The sequence below is a fragment of the Protopterus annectens genome, chromosome 5.part1 (genome assembly GCF_019279795.1).
Source record: "Protopterus annectens isolate FY-2018-M chromosome 5.part1, PAN1.0, whole genome shotgun sequence".
In the NCBI taxonomy this organism is placed as follows: Eukaryota; Metazoa; Chordata; order Ceratodontiformes; family Protopteridae; genus Protopterus; species Protopterus annectens.
In genome coordinates, this window is record NC_056736.1 from 574,313,014 (window position 1) to 574,331,579 (window position 18,566).

Genomic DNA, 18,566 nt, shown 5'->3' on the forward strand with positions numbered 1-18,566 from the left:
ATCCAAGTATACATATTTTTGGTCTAAGGTCATCAAGTGGAAGAAAAATCAGTGGAAGCATCATGAACTTGCTCAGTCTGACTAGATTTTGAATAGGACCTCCAAAGGTCATCTTTCTTTGGGACATGAAATAGCTTGAACATGGTCCTTTTCACATTATGGAACCCTTTCTCTGGTCCCTGAGGGGAAGGTTCTGTGTTCTAATTTATAGCCTGAAAATATGACCCCCCCTTACCCTTTGTTTGCTATTTTTATTCTTCCATCCCTGCGGGACCAAGCTTGTTTGGTCCTCTACCTGCACCCGATCGACCAATTAGTTCTGCAGTCATAGAAGTCAGGGATTCCTGGGTGAGTGAACGCTCTGCCATCCATTCTTTCCTGCCAGGAATCCCTTATGAGGCATCAGATTATGGCAAGAGACAGGAGGTACAGAGTAGACTGGACTTCAAGGCAGCTTACCCTCCCCTCCATCAGTGCTCCCCCCTCACCTGTCAAAGCTCTTCTGAGCTCTGCTACAGCTGCTAGAGAGTTTCCCTCAGCTCCTGGTGTGCCTTGCACATTGCAGTGTGCAGACAGACTCTAGCTCTACAAAGTGGACACCGAGTGCTAATGCTAGGTGTCACACATGTAGCAAGCTAGAGCCACCTCTCTCCCCCTAAGATGGGCAAGCAGGTAGCAAGCCACTCACTCTCATCCTCCTCTGACAGTTCATACAGGAGTCTGAGCTGGTAACCATTTGCAATTTCTGGAACCACTAGAAAGGGTCCTGAAATGTGGAGAATGACTAGCCGAAAGATTGGACTTGTATATAATAAGTCAAAGATGTCATTTGTCGGAATACTTCCTTTTCTCTGAGGTATGGTGATCACAGAGTTGTTATATATATATAAGTTTGGGGAGCCCCCCCCCCCCAAAAAAAAAGAAGTTGAAAGGAGAAGAGCGATTTTGAGACTCACTCTTATTCTTTGTTTTCAGTCTTTTTTTTCTTCTGGTTTGTCAGCATTTTGTGTGCCGACATTTCAGTAGGAAGATGTCTGAGCCACTTTTTGAACTTGGGTTACCTGCAACACAGTCAGGGCTTTATTCCTCTATGTCATGAAACAGCCACTTGTCTGTTCTTACGGAAAAAAAAACTGTACTTGACGAGGGAAAGCCTTCCACCAACAATGAGACAGGTGAAAGGTGACAGGAGGGTTTTATGGGGAGGGGGGGGGGGTCAGTACTGCCTGCAGAGAGAAACTTTTCTTCTCCTCTTCCTAACCTGCTTGCTTTTATCCCTGCAACCTCTCCTACACTTTTTTTGTGCACTGGTCTGCTTAACACCACTTCTTAATAAATGCCAAATTACTTAAGATACAGAAATAAGAAGTATAAAGCTACTGCTTGACAGATACCATGGTCTTTCCTTTCCCTTCCAATTATTTAAACATCTTCCAAAAAGAAGGAATAAACAGTAAATTCTCCCCATTCTGTAGCATAAGAAGAGAGTGCCCTAACTACAACCAAGATGACCTGAGCTCAAACAGCAGCTCGGGTGCTGTAGAAGCTAAGCAAAGAGGGTGAGAAGCAGCTTAAAGTGGCTAGATCATTATAGGGGTAGGGACAGGATGTGATGGTCTGGCTTAATGTCTGCTACCAGCAAAAGGAGGCTTCTAGAAGCTGGAGATTATATCTAGAACAGAAAACAATGGTCTGGCACACTCCCTTGTCAGAGAAAAGCAGTTACCACTTCATGTATGTGGGATACCCATGCATAGGATGAAGCCCCAGAGGTCCACGCCATGAAATAAGGGATCATAACCTATAGGGAGGGCAGGGTCAGGGTTAATATACAAGAAGCCTGCACTGCATACATTCTCCAAAAGGTGGTCTACTAAGAAGGGAAGGGGAGTTGCAAGAAATTCCCTGGCTTGGGGACAATTAGGATCCTTCCTGAAACCCTGAAACATGTACAGTCATTGTGAATAATTTTTATAAGTAAAATAACAAAAAAACTTAAGATACTGGCGTGTTTTTTAGCTGTGCATGGTGGTTTTGGGTCATGTGTTTTACTGAATCTCCAAACACTTGACCCTACTCAGTTTGGATTTGTCACAGGGAGATCATGCCTGTTAAACCGGGTGGACTTCTTTGAGACAGTCACCAAGCCCCAGATGAGGGGAAATCTGTGCATACAGCCTACCTGGACTTAGCCAAGCCATTTAACACTATCCCCCAACTCGGGCATCACTGACAAACTTAAGGAACTAGGCATCGACCCTTATATGATTAGATGGGTCGCTAACTGGCTCGCTGATAGAACCCATATAGTCAAAATAGGGGAATTCACCTCCAACAGCAGACCTGTAACTAGTGATGCTCCACAGGGATCAGTCTTGGGACCTCTACTGTTTGGAATCTATTTCTCCGAAGTACAAGCACAAACTAAAGGTCTGTGGCTGACAAAGTTTGCAGATGACTGCAAACTTGGGAGTGGTCATGCAATCTCCAAATGATGTAGTCATCCTACAAGAGGGTCTTGCATAAACAAATGATTGGTGCCAAAAGTCATGGCCTTAAACTCAATACAAAAAAATGTATTATGATTCCTTTCAGTAAAAGTGATGTTCCTGCTAACTAACACATCAATGGCAACACCTTAAGTATGTACTCAGTGATGAGAGACCTGGGCACACAGGTTGACAGCAACCTTACCTTTGACCAGCATGTCTTCACAGTGGTAAGAAGGGCATTCTGTATTGCACATCTCATAAGTAAGGGCATTGCCTCCAGAAAAAAAGAAGTTATCACCTCCTTGTACGTACTCTTTCCTCATCAGGCCAATAATTGAGTACAATGCCCCTTTTGGTATGTACCCTTTTAAGCACCTGCAGCACTTGGACCACAAAGGTTCCTCACAAGGAAAATTCAAGGTCTTCAACATCTGTCCTATATGCATCATCTGAAATCACTGTCACTTTATTCTGTTTCATACAGACTACTCAAAGGTGATCTCTGCCTTGCATATAAGGCAATCTCTGACCCTGCGTTACTGGAAATGCTTCATATCCGAAAATCAAACGGTACAGGGATTACCTGCTCTAAAGACCTTAAACTGGTAAGTGACATTAATAAAACTTGCTGGAGGGACAGATTTGTCTCCCAGAGGTTACCACACTTTTGCAACAGACTTCCACTTCATATCAAACAGAGCACCTCATTGGCTCTCTTCAAACACAATCTGGACTATTGGACGGATTACTGTAAATTCACCCCAGGGGTTCCACCTGTGTCCCTCTTGGACAGGGGCAATAGGTGCTGATCGTAGGAATAAGCATAAGAACTTGGCTAGGCTTGTAAGGGCCCTAGGGCCATTAGCCTAGCAACTTCCTAAGCTCCTATGACAGACCATCAGTCCTCGCTTTGCACTCATTTTCTTACAGACCCCTCCTTGGGGATCAGTGCCTAGCCTTTAGAGACGTGAAAAATCCAAACTTCTGAACTCCACTTCCTTTAGAGAACAAACAATTCATCAAACATCCAACTGAATTAACTCAATTTTCATCCAAAGATGCCTTAGCTACAAAAATACCACCTGCTCTCCATCAAACAGCACAGATTCTGGGCTGGTAGGAGCACAACGGCTATTCTACGGAGCCTGACTGATAACATTTTAATATAGTTAAAGGAAATCTTACTGGAGCTGTGTTCATTTACTTAACCCATGTCTTTGACATGGTCAATCATAGAATTCTACTTCTCCATCTGCAAGACATAGGGATCACTACCCCTGATGCCACTCTGCATGGTTCACAGACTTTCTATCCAACCATTCATTCTGGGTACAGACAGGACATAGCGTTTCCAACATTTCCCTTATTCATTCTGAAGTCCCAAAAAGGCCCCAACCTAGCCTCTTCCGCTCTCAGTCTTCATCAGTAAACTCCCTCTAAACCTGCTTCATTTACCCACAACTTTTTATGCAGACGAGTTCATCTACTGTTATGAAACTCGCATCGTACAACTGAAATAACATTTCCAAAAAGGGCCTTCTTCAGCTACAACACTGACTAAGCTCCAAGAAACTACTGCTCAATGCCATGTTATTAGGCATCCATAGAAGATTATCCAAATTCCCCCAATCCTTTCATATCCTTGACTATTATAACGATTAAAGTAAAACCACTACCTCTTTTAGATATTTAAAGCTAGCAAGACCAACCACTAACTTGCATGACACAGAAATGTTAAGAACCAAGATCAACAGTCACACTCTTAAGGGCAAACAAAATATCTCATTTCTTCTCACACCCAGCAAGGGCTGCTATTGGAAAAGACATGCTCCTTACTCAATGTGAGTACGGTTTCCCCCATTTGCATCTGCCTTGATCAAAAACACTGCCAACCCTTCAGACTCTCTCCAATAAAAAAAAAAAAATGCCGATTCCTAGTTAACGCACCACAGTATGGACACCACTGCCTTACTCTTTCAAAGGCTAGGTGGCTTCCAGTGTAGGCCAGGTCAAACCTTCTTCTCGGTTTCATTTTTTGTTGTTGTTGCGTCTTTCGGCTTATCCCGGTTAGGGGTCGCTGCAGCGGAACTCCGGTCCGCTAATGTTTGGTAGTGGATTTTTACGTGCCGAGTTACCAGCCTTGATGCACTCCCTCTCTCATTTTACTGCCACTCAAACCTACAACTTAAGTCATCAAGCCAGATCAAGTCCTCTACAAACCCCTTCTCTCAAGACTGCACTCTACTAGCCATTGTTTCTCTGTACTGGCTCCAAAACTCTGGCAGTCACTTCCTCCTGATTTAACTGATCATACAAACTACTCCCTGTACGTACCACTGTTCAAACAACAAAACACATTTGAATGCAACCAGATAGCTCCAACATAACTGACCTATTGTACTGTCACTCATCCTCAACTGTGCCTCTGCTTACCACACCATTACTGTCCTAAACCTAGTACGCATAATCTAGTCCCCTTTTTCATCTTACTGGTCTTCATTGGCTTTCCTAACCTAGTTACTACTACCCATATCTACACCATTTACTACTACCCATATCTACACCATTTCTATTCCTATTATTTAGCTCTACTCTCCCTTTTTTATTCTGCTTATGTAACTGCACGGATCCGATTTCAAATATTGAAAGACTAGAATCCTGAATGTTATTTTCGAGACACAAAAATAGCGAAACTTAAAATCCTGAACCACAAACTTTTCCCCAGGGCAAGTAAACACTTACCCAGAACTACACAGTAAACACCAAACCATCTGAAAACCACCTATGTAGGGGGGCTATGCCCCAACTACATACTTCCCCAAGATAGGCAAGTGTTTACTTGCCATGGGAAAAAGCCCGTCGTTCAGGATTTAGAACTTTCGTTATTTTCATCTCGCAAAAATAATGTTCAAGATTCTGTTCTTTCAATATCTGAAAGGGAATCCAACTGAACATATACTTAACTCACTATATCGTCCATGTATATGTTTGGCATATTTTTCTGTACTTGCTCATAAATGTAAACCACTGTTATTTCTACTGTGCATTATTTTATTACATTATGATGCAATCCGGGCTTCAGCCTGTAATTGGTCATTATTTGATCAGTGCACTACCTGGTAAACACATTAAAATAAAAATTAAATAATAACAACATAAACCATGATGTCCTGTGTTGTCCATTTTCATTCTTCCTCAACCACTGGTTTTGGATCCGAACCTCGGATCAGACTTGGGCATTACTACAGCTTGTGGCCAAATAACTCGAACTCCTCCCTACCCATAATGCACCCCCAACATTCCGCCAATCTTGTCTGCTAGATGACATAAGTAAGAAATATAATGATGTTCCTGACAAGGGAAACCAATATCTGCAGCTCCATACAATACATTGTGCAGCTCCATACAATACATCTCATTCTTCCAGAAGTCCATGATGACAAAGGTCGGGGATTGGTGGGTGGGGAGTTGAGGACGAATGAAAACTGACAACACAGACGGAACATTATGGTAAGTAGATAACTTCTTTATTCACTCATTCCTCAACCACTGGGAAAGAGTCCCCAGCTACCTGAAATCCTGGGTAGACTCTATGGAAGGATATTTGAGCACAGTTGAATCAAAGGCTGCTATTCCCCTCAAGACCAGATCTAATTTGTAATCAATAATGAAAATATGAGAATTACCCCAGTAGCAGCTGCACATGTCATCCATGGAATGACTGGATAAAAATACTGACAAAGTTGCCACAGATCTTGTAGAGTGGGAGCTTAAATGTTTTGATAATGAAAGGCCCAAATTATTATAGCCAAGGATATGCAGTCAGTAATCCATTTTGCCAGCGTTGCCTTTGTGACAGATTTGCCTAGTTTATTGTCTGCAAAATATACAAACTGGCTACTTTGCGGGACCAAGTGCTTTGAACTTTTTTCCTCAGGAAGTGCCCCCCCCCCATCCAATCTGGGATGTGTCCATGGTCACTATGGCCTTGGGCTGAGGGAGAATTAAAAGATGGCCTAAAAGAACTTGATCTGACCTTATTCACCACCAAAGCTATTTTATGCATGCTAGTGTGATCCTTACTTGAATTGACATCTGTTGATAAAGAATTGACCATTGAGATGCTAGCATCCACTGAAGAATTCTCATGTGAAATTTTGCCAGGAAAGAGTAATTATGGCTACTGAATTGACCCCCAAGGCTCAAAGAATCAATCGGGCTGAAACTTTCGCGAGTGAACAATTTTTGTGACCTGGACTCTCAATGTCTGTACTCTGGCTAAGGGAAGTGAAGCTGTTGCAGATACTGTATTGAAAACTGCCTGTATGAACTCCAGTATTTGAGATGGTTGCAATGGAGATTTGTTTTAATTTACTGTAATACCTAGAAGGGTGCAAGTTTAGAGAACCTGGTCTCTTGCTGTTATGAGTAGATGCCTGGTTGGGGTAGTGATGAGCCATCTAAATACAGAAACACCCAGAATTCCTGTTGTCTCAAGTGAGCTGCCACCACTGCCATGCATTTGATGAGCACCCTGGGGGCTGTGGTGAGACCAATGGGGAGGGATCTGCACGGAAAATGACTGGCTTCCAGCCAGAAGCGCAAGAACCTTCTGGACCACCTGTTCATTTTTTATGTGATAATAAGCATCTTGAAGTTCTATCAAGCACATTCAATGGTACTTGCCTAGAAATAGCAGGATGGACTGAACTGTGACCATTCAAAACTGAGTGTCGAACTGACTTGCTCAGTTTGCTGAGATCCAAAATCGGTCTCCAGTCCTGTTTTCTTTGGCACTAAAGAATCTTAAGTTCCAGATCTTTTCTGGTCTGGTAGGAACTCCTGGATGACTCTCTTCTAACATCTTTTCTATTTCCAGTGCTGCTGCTTTCCTCTGATTGGTTGAAACATTGGGAAACTTTTGTGAGGATGGAGGTGGAAGGGAAAGGGAAATTATATAACCTCTAGAAATAATCCTCTGTACCCAGGTGCCTTTTGTGATATCAAGCCAGGTTCTCTGGTGCAGGGATAAACAATCCCTGATTGCTTCCAGAGGGGGACAATCAGGCCTCTTTTCAGGAGTGCTGCTAGACCCTGTCAGAGAACGTGTCTCTAGACCCTTGGTCTTGTAGGCCACCTCTGTCGCATGGGTGTCTTCCATTAGTGCTCCCCCCTCTGCCTCTGGAGGAACCATCTCCACATGGATCTTGAAAAGCCCCCAGAGTATTTTTTGAACCACATTTTCCATTCCCCTCATTGGTTCCTACAGAAGGTCCTTTGAGGGGGTCAAAAAACATACTATAGCAGAGAGAGAGAGTCTTTCCATCTTTGTCACACCTGGAGAGTGTATCCTTCACCTTGGGGCCAAATAAGGAAGATCTATCAAAGGGAGCACTGACGAAAGAAGGTATGAACAGCTCTGCAAAGTCACACAAGCACATCCAGGTGTGCCTTCTTACTGAGATGCCTGAACCTGCCACTCTTGAAATATCCTTGGCTGCATAACAGACAAGCCTCATGGACTGAAGCTTGAGTCTCTGCAGTAGTGGTTGATGAAAGGTGTCTATATTAGATTGTCGAAGTTTTAATACTTCTAATCACTAAAGATCGAACATTAGTGATCGAAGTCTTAAAACTTTGAATTGTTATAAAAATATTTTTAAAACAGAAAAAGTACAACCTAAAGGCTGTAAGCAGGGGGGCAAGCCCCGCTGCACCCCCTACACCCCCCGCTACTTAAATATACCAACTCCAAGATCGCACTTCAGTACAATACAGTACAGAAATGGAAGATTTCCATTTCCTACACTGTAGCGCGATGTCGGAGTTGGAATATTTAAAGAGCGGGGGTGCAGGGGGCTTGCCCCCCTGCTTACACCCTTTTGTTTTTTTTTGTTTTAAAAATATTTTTATAACAATTCAAAGTTTTAAGACTTTGATCACTAAAGTTCGATCTTTAGTGATTCAAAGTATTAAAACTTCGACAATCTAATACAGACCCGATGAAAGAGTATTTGATAGTTCCTTTATCAAATCTCTTTGCAACCTAGTGAAATATGCCAAACAGTTAAGTGACCTAACAGCAAAGGTTGCTTAAGCATAGACACACTTCCCAAATCTGTGCAAAGCCCTATATTCACTATAAGAGGAATGGACAGTGGAACTTTGTACTGCAAGTTCTTTCTTCGTGGCTGCCACCACGACCATGGCATCTACTGGTATTTCCTTGCTCCAGAATTCCCTTCCTGTCAGAGGTGCCAGAATTCGGTCTGGTCTCTTGAAGACCAGTTCAACTGCACCAGGTTCCTTCCATGCCCACAGAGACCAAATCAATGAGCTCAACAGCGGGTGGAGTTACCCAGGAGGTAGATGAGCTAGATCCAAATGCTTCTAGGAACACTGATTCCTCTGGAGAAGGATTTTGGGAGGACCAACCATCCCACTTTTTGAGAATCTCTAGAATGCCTCCAAATGAGACATCTTCATGTGGTGATCTAGGGAATCCATCTCCTTCATCGAAATCTGTCTCATCTTTGATAGATTGCTATGGGGAACCCCAAGTGCCTCTTTTTGCACTTTCTCTTCCAGGGTACTTCCTCAGTGGGATGTTCTGGGGAAGTGTCAGAAGAGATGGTGACAACCCTGCTGGGTAGCCTGGAGTGGTTGGAATGGCTTGTCCCTGTGGAGTCAAATATTGAGGATGAGAGCGCAGAGACAAGAGATGTTGAAGAAAGATCAGGGGGGAAAGACCATCCATCCCGCCAAAGCAAAGAACACTCTTCTCCACTACCTCAAAAGCAGACTGTCCCAGGGAGAAAGACGTTGATGGAACAGAGAAGCCATGCTTCTGCTCCACTGGCTCTGTCTGCCCCAAAGCCAATCTACCTGAGGCAGAGGTTGGAACCCAGCCGTCTGAGGCAGAGGCATCTCTGAAAACTTCGGAGTCGACTCCAAATCCCTGGATCCGACTGGGACGCTACGACTCAGACAGCCACTCAGCTCCAAACTTGGAGCGAGACTGCTCAGAGAAACCCTCAAGATCCAATCCACACTATCTCAGCAAACTTGGATTCAAGAACTCCAAAACAAAATGTCAAATTAGAGAAGCAGCCAATACTGGAGTGGTAGAATTGGCCAAGACTTCCTGACCTGAAAGGGTAGGAGCTGGGAGATCCCAATCTGTATCCGCACCTAGAGAAACTTCATCATTCTATCCATGTCAGCTTCAGTTAAGACTCCTGGAAGAGCAAGATGAAACAACAGACAGTGATTTTGAATGCCTTCTCTCTAGAAAGGGAGATGGGATGACCCTAGACAGCACTGGGTCTACAGAGGCAGAGTATCTGATCTGAGAAAGTAATTTAGGATCCAACATACTTGAATCAAACGATGTTTTGGGTGATCCTGTGGAAGGCTTTGCATCCGACCTGGACGTTTTACATAGAGGCTCCGATGAAGACAGTGGAAGATCCCAACGTCTCTGGGGACTTTTTTGAAGTATCCTTTGAGGTTATCTTAGGGGGATGAAACCCAGATATGGCTCCTGAAAAAAATAGTAGGCAGTAGTCCTTTTAGAATCAATTTATTTTTTACGGTCCACTACTGCCCGCTGACAAACTCCTGCAAACACTGCATTCTACATTAAGATGTTCTGCGCCTAAATAGACACAAAGACCATAAGCGTCTGGAACAAGGTAGCTTATGACCATACGTCCTACATTTTTAAAGCCTTTTTCAGATATGTTGAAAAAATAAAGATAGCAAGAATTTTTTTCTTTTTTTGGAAACGTTAAGGAAGAATGAAACAGGAAAAAAATACCAACAATGGTACAAAGGAATACATCAGCAGCGTAAGAGGAAATACAGATAAAGATAAAAGTTAGATGTGATAAAGTTTTTAAAATACCAGCGATGGTATTGGACAAATACACTAAGTGTACACAAGAATAAAAAAAGGGAGAAAAAGTTTTTGAAATAACACATCTTTAAAGTCGCTCGAGAGCACAGCAGACCACATCTATACGTGAAAAGCAGCAAACAAGATCTGAGGTACGTTAGGGGTTGGTGCATTATAGGGAGGGAGGAGCTCGAGAGTTTCAGTTGGCCACAAGCTATAGTAGCAGCCAAGTCGGATCCAAGGTTCAGAGCCAAATCCAATGGTTGAGGAATGAATGAAAACTAACATCAGATCAGCAGATCAATAAGATATTGGTGTGATAGTCAAAATCCACTGTAGCCCCCACTACTGAAACAAACATACACTACCTGTCACGCAGAGTAACATCCATCCTGTCAGGCAGAGTCACACTTGCCACCTTCAAGGTGAACACAGCTGGATGGGCAGCCACAATTTCTCCCTGGTCTACCCTGTACTGTCTTCTTTAAGGTTGTGAAGAACTTCTGAATATGGGTTATTGGCTAGGCTTGCAATGATCTGCACAGCAAATATAAACTACCTGCCTATGAATGCATAACAACACAATCAATGTAAAAAGGAACTGAACAGGATGAAGAGGAATGAAGTGAGCTTTAGTCCAGCAAACAGTACCTCAAAAACTGCAGCCAAAAGCTTGTCAAATTGACGATATAAATTAGCATAAGCAGCCCTAACTAGCAACTACTCAGTGCAGAAACCTCCTGTATTTAAGATCAACAAGACATCCCAAAACAAAGGACATTCTGTGCCAGTAACAGTACTTGTAACAGCTACAGGCTGTGAAGACTCTGCAAACAGCTTTCTAGTCAAACTTAGAATATCACAGAGGAAATGCGTAATACAGAGACCGAAAAAAACATTCTGTATCATTGTACTGTGGATCCCCTTTAGTCTTTTTTTTTACACACACGATGGACCTTTTGTTCACAGAGTCCACACCCTGTACAAATATGAAATGTTTTTGCATAAATAAATATCAATCACAATGAATTATACCTTCGCTGTCATTTCCACAAAGGGATGATACTTGATATCGAAGACATACACAGTTCTCCTTTGTCAAAGAGTTTTTCTTCCATTGCTTAAATACATTTCCAAATGAAATTCTTAAGTGCTGTTCCACAGTTTTGAGACCAAAATACTTAGTGTTAAAGTACAATAAAGTATTGAGCAAAATTGATGGTGAATGTGACCCCAGCTGTTTTGCACTCCATAAATAATTTTCTTCAATACGTGAGAATATGGATCCTAAAAAGCAAAAAACAATGTTAACTTATATAAAACGGTTAACTGTTTTAGATGTAATACTCTATAAGGAAACTTGTTTTAATGATCTTCTCAGCACTAACAAAATAAAATGACTGGTACAGTAGCCTGGATGAAGTCACTACACAAGGATGGAAAACATTTTAATCAGTGGAAACAGCAGCAGCTTTTGTTAGATGTAAAAGCAAAGCCCAGCCACTTACCGGTGGAGACCAATGGAAAAAAGCTAAAAATATAGAGTGTCTATGTTAAATGTTCGAACATCCAAAATGTCGAACTTGACATGGTCGAGACCAAATGTTCGACATTTGGATGTTCAAACATAAAAAAAAAAAAAAAAAAAAAAAAAACCCACCCTGCACCACCCACACCCCCCCCCTACTTAAATATACCAACTCTGAGACCAGACTTCAGTGCAGAAAAGGGAAATTATCCCTATCTGCACCACACAGTGCCGTTGAAAGTCTATCTTCGAGCACTCAAAATTTCGAACGTTTGGTCTCGACCATGTAACGTTCGAAATTTTGAGCATTCAAAGATTTGACAGGTACCCAAATATGGATACAACTAGACTGTGATAGAGAAGTACTCGTGTTGCAACTCTAGCAATCAATATCAATAACATGCAAGTAAAGTGTGATACAGTAGTACATTTATACTACTATACTGTAATGTTTAGTAATAACAGCTACAATAACAGAAATAGAGGATAATTCACTCAGCAATACACTGGTGCACAGCACTGACGGCGAGTGGAAGCAGGTGCAACTCTGACAGCATTTCAATTCATTTACACTGTCTTCATTTTTTTCTAAACTACAGCATATCTTATTTACATCAAGCTGTCAACAGCACATTAACACTAATTTTGCACATTTACTACGCAGTGAGAAAGTTCAAACAGATCCATGTTGATGTTGAGTGATGAAAGGCATATGAACGAGGGAATCATCACAGAAGGAATCAACTGATATGATTCAGGGAAGCAGTAATAAAAGAAAAAGAAAAAACCTTAATAGGGCACTTATCTGCACACACTTTTACAGCAGCCAACAACTCGGGCGAGCAGACCAACTATCGAAGATGGCATTCGGACTGGTGGCACAGAATTTCTGAGGATGGTATGTGCAGATGTCACTTTTATAGCAGATACCTGCCTTGGACCTACATGTGATATCCCACGTATCTACCAGTGGCAAAAGGCTTTTGTACACTGGCCAGATGTCGGGATTGTTTATGGTAGGGAATCCATCAAGTAATGAATACTGCAACACAGGACTAGGACATCTTTGGTGATGTATCTTTCTAACCAAGCCTTTCAAATTTATGCCAACAAACAATATTCTTAATTTGACCTTCTCACCATTTATGTACACTAAAGACCTATCCTGGATTCCCTTCTTTTCTCCATATCAGTGAAATAATGGATAAAGTACAGTTGTGTACACTTACCATAAATGTAGATGTTCGAGTGCATTCACTGTTGCAGTCATTACATTTGGGTAATCTGCTGGCAGGTTGCCCTCAGTCATCCTGAATTCCAAAGTCTTGGGTCCTGCGTCAGTTGCTGTCTTCTCTTCCATGACATCAGGTCGTCAGGGGTATAAAACATGCAGCCAACGCCATTTTCTTTCGTTTTTCTTGCCCCCGATGTCAGGTGTCCCCAAAAAGGTAGCAATATTCTAAATATTTATATATATATATATATATATATATATATATATATATATATACATATATACATATATATACACACATATATATATATATATATATATATATATATATATACATGCATCAATATAAACTTTACCTTCATCTACAAGCAAATACATCACATAGATTGTACAAGATAGAGAAGGAAAGATGAGCTGTAGAATGACAGGGGGATAGCAGGAGGGTAACCTGGACTGCAACAGTGAATACATTCGAACATCTACATTTTTGGTAAGTGTACACAACTGTGCTATGTTCTTCGTGTTTCACTGTTGCAGTCATTACATTTGGGTAGAATCCCAAAGCTATTTTTGGGAGGCTGGAGCTAAACAGCATTAGGTGAGGCTATAAGGCCCTGCAGCGACAAAGCCTGCCCTGGACTTAAGAGTAGAGAGGCAAATGGTAATGCTTTGTAAAGGTGTAAACAGAACTCCAAGTAGCAGCCTCTAGAATGTCCTTGGTTGGTACTCCTCTGAGAAAGGCTGCTGAAGTAACTGCAGCCCTGGTGGAGTGAGACCTAATGGCCTTGGGCACAGGTTTGCCATGGCGTAAGTAGCAGAAATGGATGCAATGGCTTATCCACTTTGAAATTGTCTGCTTTGAAATAGCCTTTCCTTCTGATTCTGCAGCATATGACACTAGTAATTGCTCAGTTTTTCTTAGAGTTTTAGTCCTGCTCAAGTAGAATCTTAGCTGTCTGTGTATGGTTCAAGGAATGCAGAATTCTCTCCCCTTTGTTCTGTGGATTTGGATAAAAAGTTGGCAGATTAATTGTTTGGTTAAGAGCCACAATGGAAAAGACCTTAGGCATAAAAGTAGGATTTGTCCTCAGAGACACCCTGTCTGGGTAAAATATGATAAAAGGCTCTACAGCCATGAGGGCCTGTAGCTCTGAAACTCTTCTTGCTGTCTTCCATGATAAGAACCTTATATCAGCAGTAGCAGCTGGTTCAAATGGAGGCAGGGTGAGCTTTTCCAACACATAATTGAGGTCCCATGCAGGTAATGGTGATGATCTAGGAGGCCTTAAATTTTTGGCTCCTCTAAGATACTGCTTTAGTAAAGGATGAGAAAAGATTGGTGGCTCTGTATTGTAATGAGCCGAAATGGCAGAGGCATGGAATTTGATTGACGAGAAAGATAGGCCTTTGTCAAGCATCTCAGTTAAGTACTGTAATATCGGAGGAATATGCGGTTCTGCTGCATCAGTTCCTTGTGCTTGATTCCAAGCACAGAATCTCTTCCATTTGTCAGCATAAGATTTTCTAGTACTAGGCCTTCTGGCTTCCAGAATGACATCCATCACAGCTTTGCTGAGAGGTGTCGTCTGTATGATTACAGGATTAGCCATGCTGCCAGGTTCAGAGTCTGTAGTTGATTGTGCAGGATCTGATTGTTTTGCTGGGACAGTAGTTGTGGTTTTTGAGGCAAGGTCCAAGCTGGGTATTGAGACAAGTTCCATAGGACTGGGTACCAGTATTGGCGGGGCCAGTCCGGGGCAATTAATATCATCTTTGGCTTCTCTTGTCTGACTTTTAGGAGGACCCTTGGTAGAAGAGGCAGAGGAGGAAAGGCGTAAACTGATAGGTTTTTCCAACTGAAGGATAGGGCGTTCACTTTCCATGCTTGTCTGTGATAAGTCCTTGTGCAGAATCTTTTCAGTTGATAATTTTGAGGACAGGCAAATAGGTCTATGTCTGGGCTCCCCCATTTCTCTGCTATCATGCTGAAGACTTGTGGATTTAGTTTCCACTCGTAAGGATCCATAAGGTTTCTGCTTAAATCGTCTGCCAGAGTGTTTTGTTTTCCTAGCAGGAATTGAGCTTGAAGATTTATTTGGTAGAAAGTAGTCAGTTGCCTTTGTTTGTCTGGCATGAGGTAAGCCATCTGGGCAGTTGTATTCAAGCTTGCACCCAGGAATGTTATCTTTTGAGAGGGTACCAGTTGTTTTTGTTTGTGTATCTTAGGCATGTTAGAAGCCTTTTCACAAACGCCAGGTGTCATAGAAGAGTGTCCTTGTCCTCTGTTTGAATGAGACAGTCATCCAAGTAAGGATATATTTGAATACTTCTTTGTCTGCAAAATGCAATTACTGGTGCCAGGCACTTTGTAAAGACCCTGGGTGCAGTAGATAAGCCAAAGGGCAGTGCAGAGAATTGATAATGCATTAAGCTAGCCTTGAATCTGAGGTATCTTCTGCACAACTGTCTTATTGGGACATGCAGGTATGCCTCTTTTAGGTCTAAAGTCACCAGCCAAGCATTCCTGCCCAGCATGGGCAGAAGCTATTGCAAAGTGAGCATTTTGAATTTTGGAATGTCCAGGTATGTGTTCAAAATCGATAAATCCAGTATTGGCCGCCAGGCCTTGTCCTTTCTGGGTACCAAGAACAGTCGAGTAAAAACCTTGTCCTTTTTCCTGTTCTGGTACTGTCTGAATTGCCCCCATATCCATGAGGGACGTAACCTGTTTCTGTGCCTCTGCCCATTATTTTTTTTGGCAGATATGGCCAACCATTTGTCATTGGCAGTGTGTGGAAATGGAATCTGTATCCCTGTGATACGATGTTTAGTACCCACTTGTCCTGGGTTATTAACTGCCAATTTTGAGCAAAAAGTGCTAATTTTCCCCCTATGGATGCTGCTGAAAGATAAGTGCTTGGTGTAGGCAGAGGGAAGTCATTGGGATTGTTTTATGTAGGTTTGCGCTTTATCTCCTCCAGATTTGGAGGTGGATGCGCCCCATTGCTTTGACCTCCAGATTTGGAGGTGGATGCACCCCATTGCTTTGACCTGTATGAGTCTTGAGCCTGGTATCTGGAACCCTTAGGACGTCTGGATTTGCCCCTTTGAGCTCTGTCTGACACAGGAAAGGACCAATTTTTTTTAGGCCAGTGTCTACTGAATCTAGGTGGCTGCACTTGTAATGGAGGAGGGGGATGGGTACCCCTGATCAAGGTAATAAGGTCTTCTGCCATTCTGATCATCTGTTTTTTAGGCATAGAGGCCTGTGCACATGGCTCAGGCATCGTTTTTTTTTTTTAGTTTTAGAAGGTGCCTTTGCCTTTGGTTTTGCAGCTTTCGTCGGTTTGATATACAAATGTTGAGGTCTGAATACACCCTCAGAAGCCAGTGCCTGCTCAGCGGCTCCGGACCCATCCGAGGGGGGGTACATCCATCAGTCCAACACCTTGAGTATCTTGCGGCATGCTGGACTCCACATGGGTGTCGGTAGAGGCCTGCGACTCAAAGATATCAGGGGCTGTGAAAGCACCTCACTGAGTACCGGCTACTGGCTTAGGAGAAGCTTTGTCGTCGGTTTTGGATCTCGATTGCCTTTCTCTGTCTTTTTCTTTGCATTTTTATGTACTCCGGTAGTCGGATTGCTATCCGACGACATTTCTAGGTAGTTAAATCTGTTTCCAAAATACTTAGATGCAAAAATATAGCAACGCTTAATAGTGCGTTGGTTAAATCTAGCATAAAACCGACAGCCAGGCATGTTGTGGTCAGGGCCTAGGCAAGGAATACAGTATAAATGGAAATCCTTATGAGGTATTTGCTTCCCACAAGTAATACAATTATTAACTTTTTCTGACATCGGTAAAAAGCAAGAAAAAAGTTTCCCCAACAGGGTACTTAGCTTTAGTGAAGACTTCGGTTCTGAAACTCAAACTCGAATATTTCAGTAGTCGGCCGACCAGCACTTGCGAAATGCTTCTGCTTTGGGCACCGCGTGGCAAGAAAGAAAGAAAATGGCGTTGGCTGCATGTTTTATACCCCTGACGACCTAACGTTATGGAATACAAGACAGCAACTGACGCAGGACCCAAGACTTTGGAATACAGGCCGACTGAGGGCAACCTGCCAGCAGATTACCCAAATGTAATGACTGCAACAGTGAAACACGAAGAACATCTTTCCAAGTCACTCTCACTCTATACACAGACAATATTTTCCTCTTAAAAGACAATAAATCATCAGTGGATCCAAAAGCACAGCTACAATAAATCTTTCCCTTGTGAATCATATAGGTTCATAGGTGGTTGCTAGGCTAACAGCCTTAGAGCCCTTACAAGCTTAACCATATTTATCCCAAGTTGCCCCAACTATAGGTGGTTAGGTGATTGAAGTTCATAGAGGTAAGGGTCTACAGTAGTTAATAGAGACTTCCTCTGTCCAGGAGAGACATGGGCACCACCTCAGGAGTGAATATGTGATCATCCATCCACTGATCTAGGTTTGAACACGGTCAGGGAAGGGCTCTGTTTCACTTGAATTGGAAGCTTGTTCCAGAGAAGTGGCAGTCTCTGGGAGATGCATCTATTGCTCCAGCATGACCTGTTCATGTCAGATGCTAGGTTAAGATCCTTGGAGCGAGTCACCCTCCCCTGCAGTTTGATTTACGAATGTGCAGCATTTCCATCAGGGCTGGGTCAGAGACTGCCAGTAAGCAAGGCAGAGGTCACCCCTTAGCAACCTGCAGGAGACAAAATACAATGACAAAGCTTTCAGTCTTTCCGTGCAAGACTTGTTTTGTGCACCCTGTAATTTACTGCTGAGAAACTTTAGTGGTCTCCCCAACTGTTGCAGGTGTCTGGTGAGGTACATGCAAAAGAGAGCATTGTACTCAAGTACTGGTCTGATGAGGGCCAAGTATAATGGAACTATAACATCCTTAGATAGCACTGTTGTGTAAAATCTTACCATAACTACAGATGTCCTCTTCTATATGCTGCTGTATCCATAACATATGGGAGTCTGCCTCTGGTCGACTAGCATACATACGGACATTTTACAAAAGATAGATGCTACTGCAAAGCTGCGTGTGACGTCCGGCTTCTCTCTCTGCGGACATCAGTCAAACAGATGTTGGGTACAAAACAGATGTCAGCACGCACCTACCTGAGAACTGTATGCCGCTGGAATCAGCTACTATGGAGTGGGTACTCAGGAGTCAGCCAAGTGTAAGGGGGAAAGCAGGGTGGGAAACTACACAGCAGCCTATAGAAGAGAAGGACATAGTACAATTGTGTACACTTACCGTAAATGTAGATGTTCGAGTGTATTTCACTGTTGCAGTCATCACATTTGGGTTATCTGCCTGCAGGTAGCTCCTGAGTCCGCCTGAATACCAGAGTCTCCCAGGGCTCTTGG

At 42.7% G+C, this 18,566-nt stretch overlaps 1 protein-coding gene across 2 annotated transcripts in view; it reads right to left on the reverse strand.

Annotated features, from left to right (window-relative positions):
- ZMYM2 (zinc finger MYM-type containing 2) overlaps nt 1-18,566 on the reverse strand; it is a 2,217,537-nt gene that overhangs the window by 77,122 nt on the left and 2,121,849 nt on the right. Inside the window, exon 21 of one of the 2 annotated variants that reach the window (XM_044073196.1) lies at nt 11,425-11,676. The exons of the other annotated variant lie outside the window; for it this stretch is intronic. Within the exon in view, the coding sequence (XP_043929131.1) occupies nt 11,425-11,676 (252 nt within the window). The remainder of the gene's footprint in view (nt 1-11,424; nt 11,677-18,566) is intronic. 2 annotated transcript variants of the gene reach the window in all.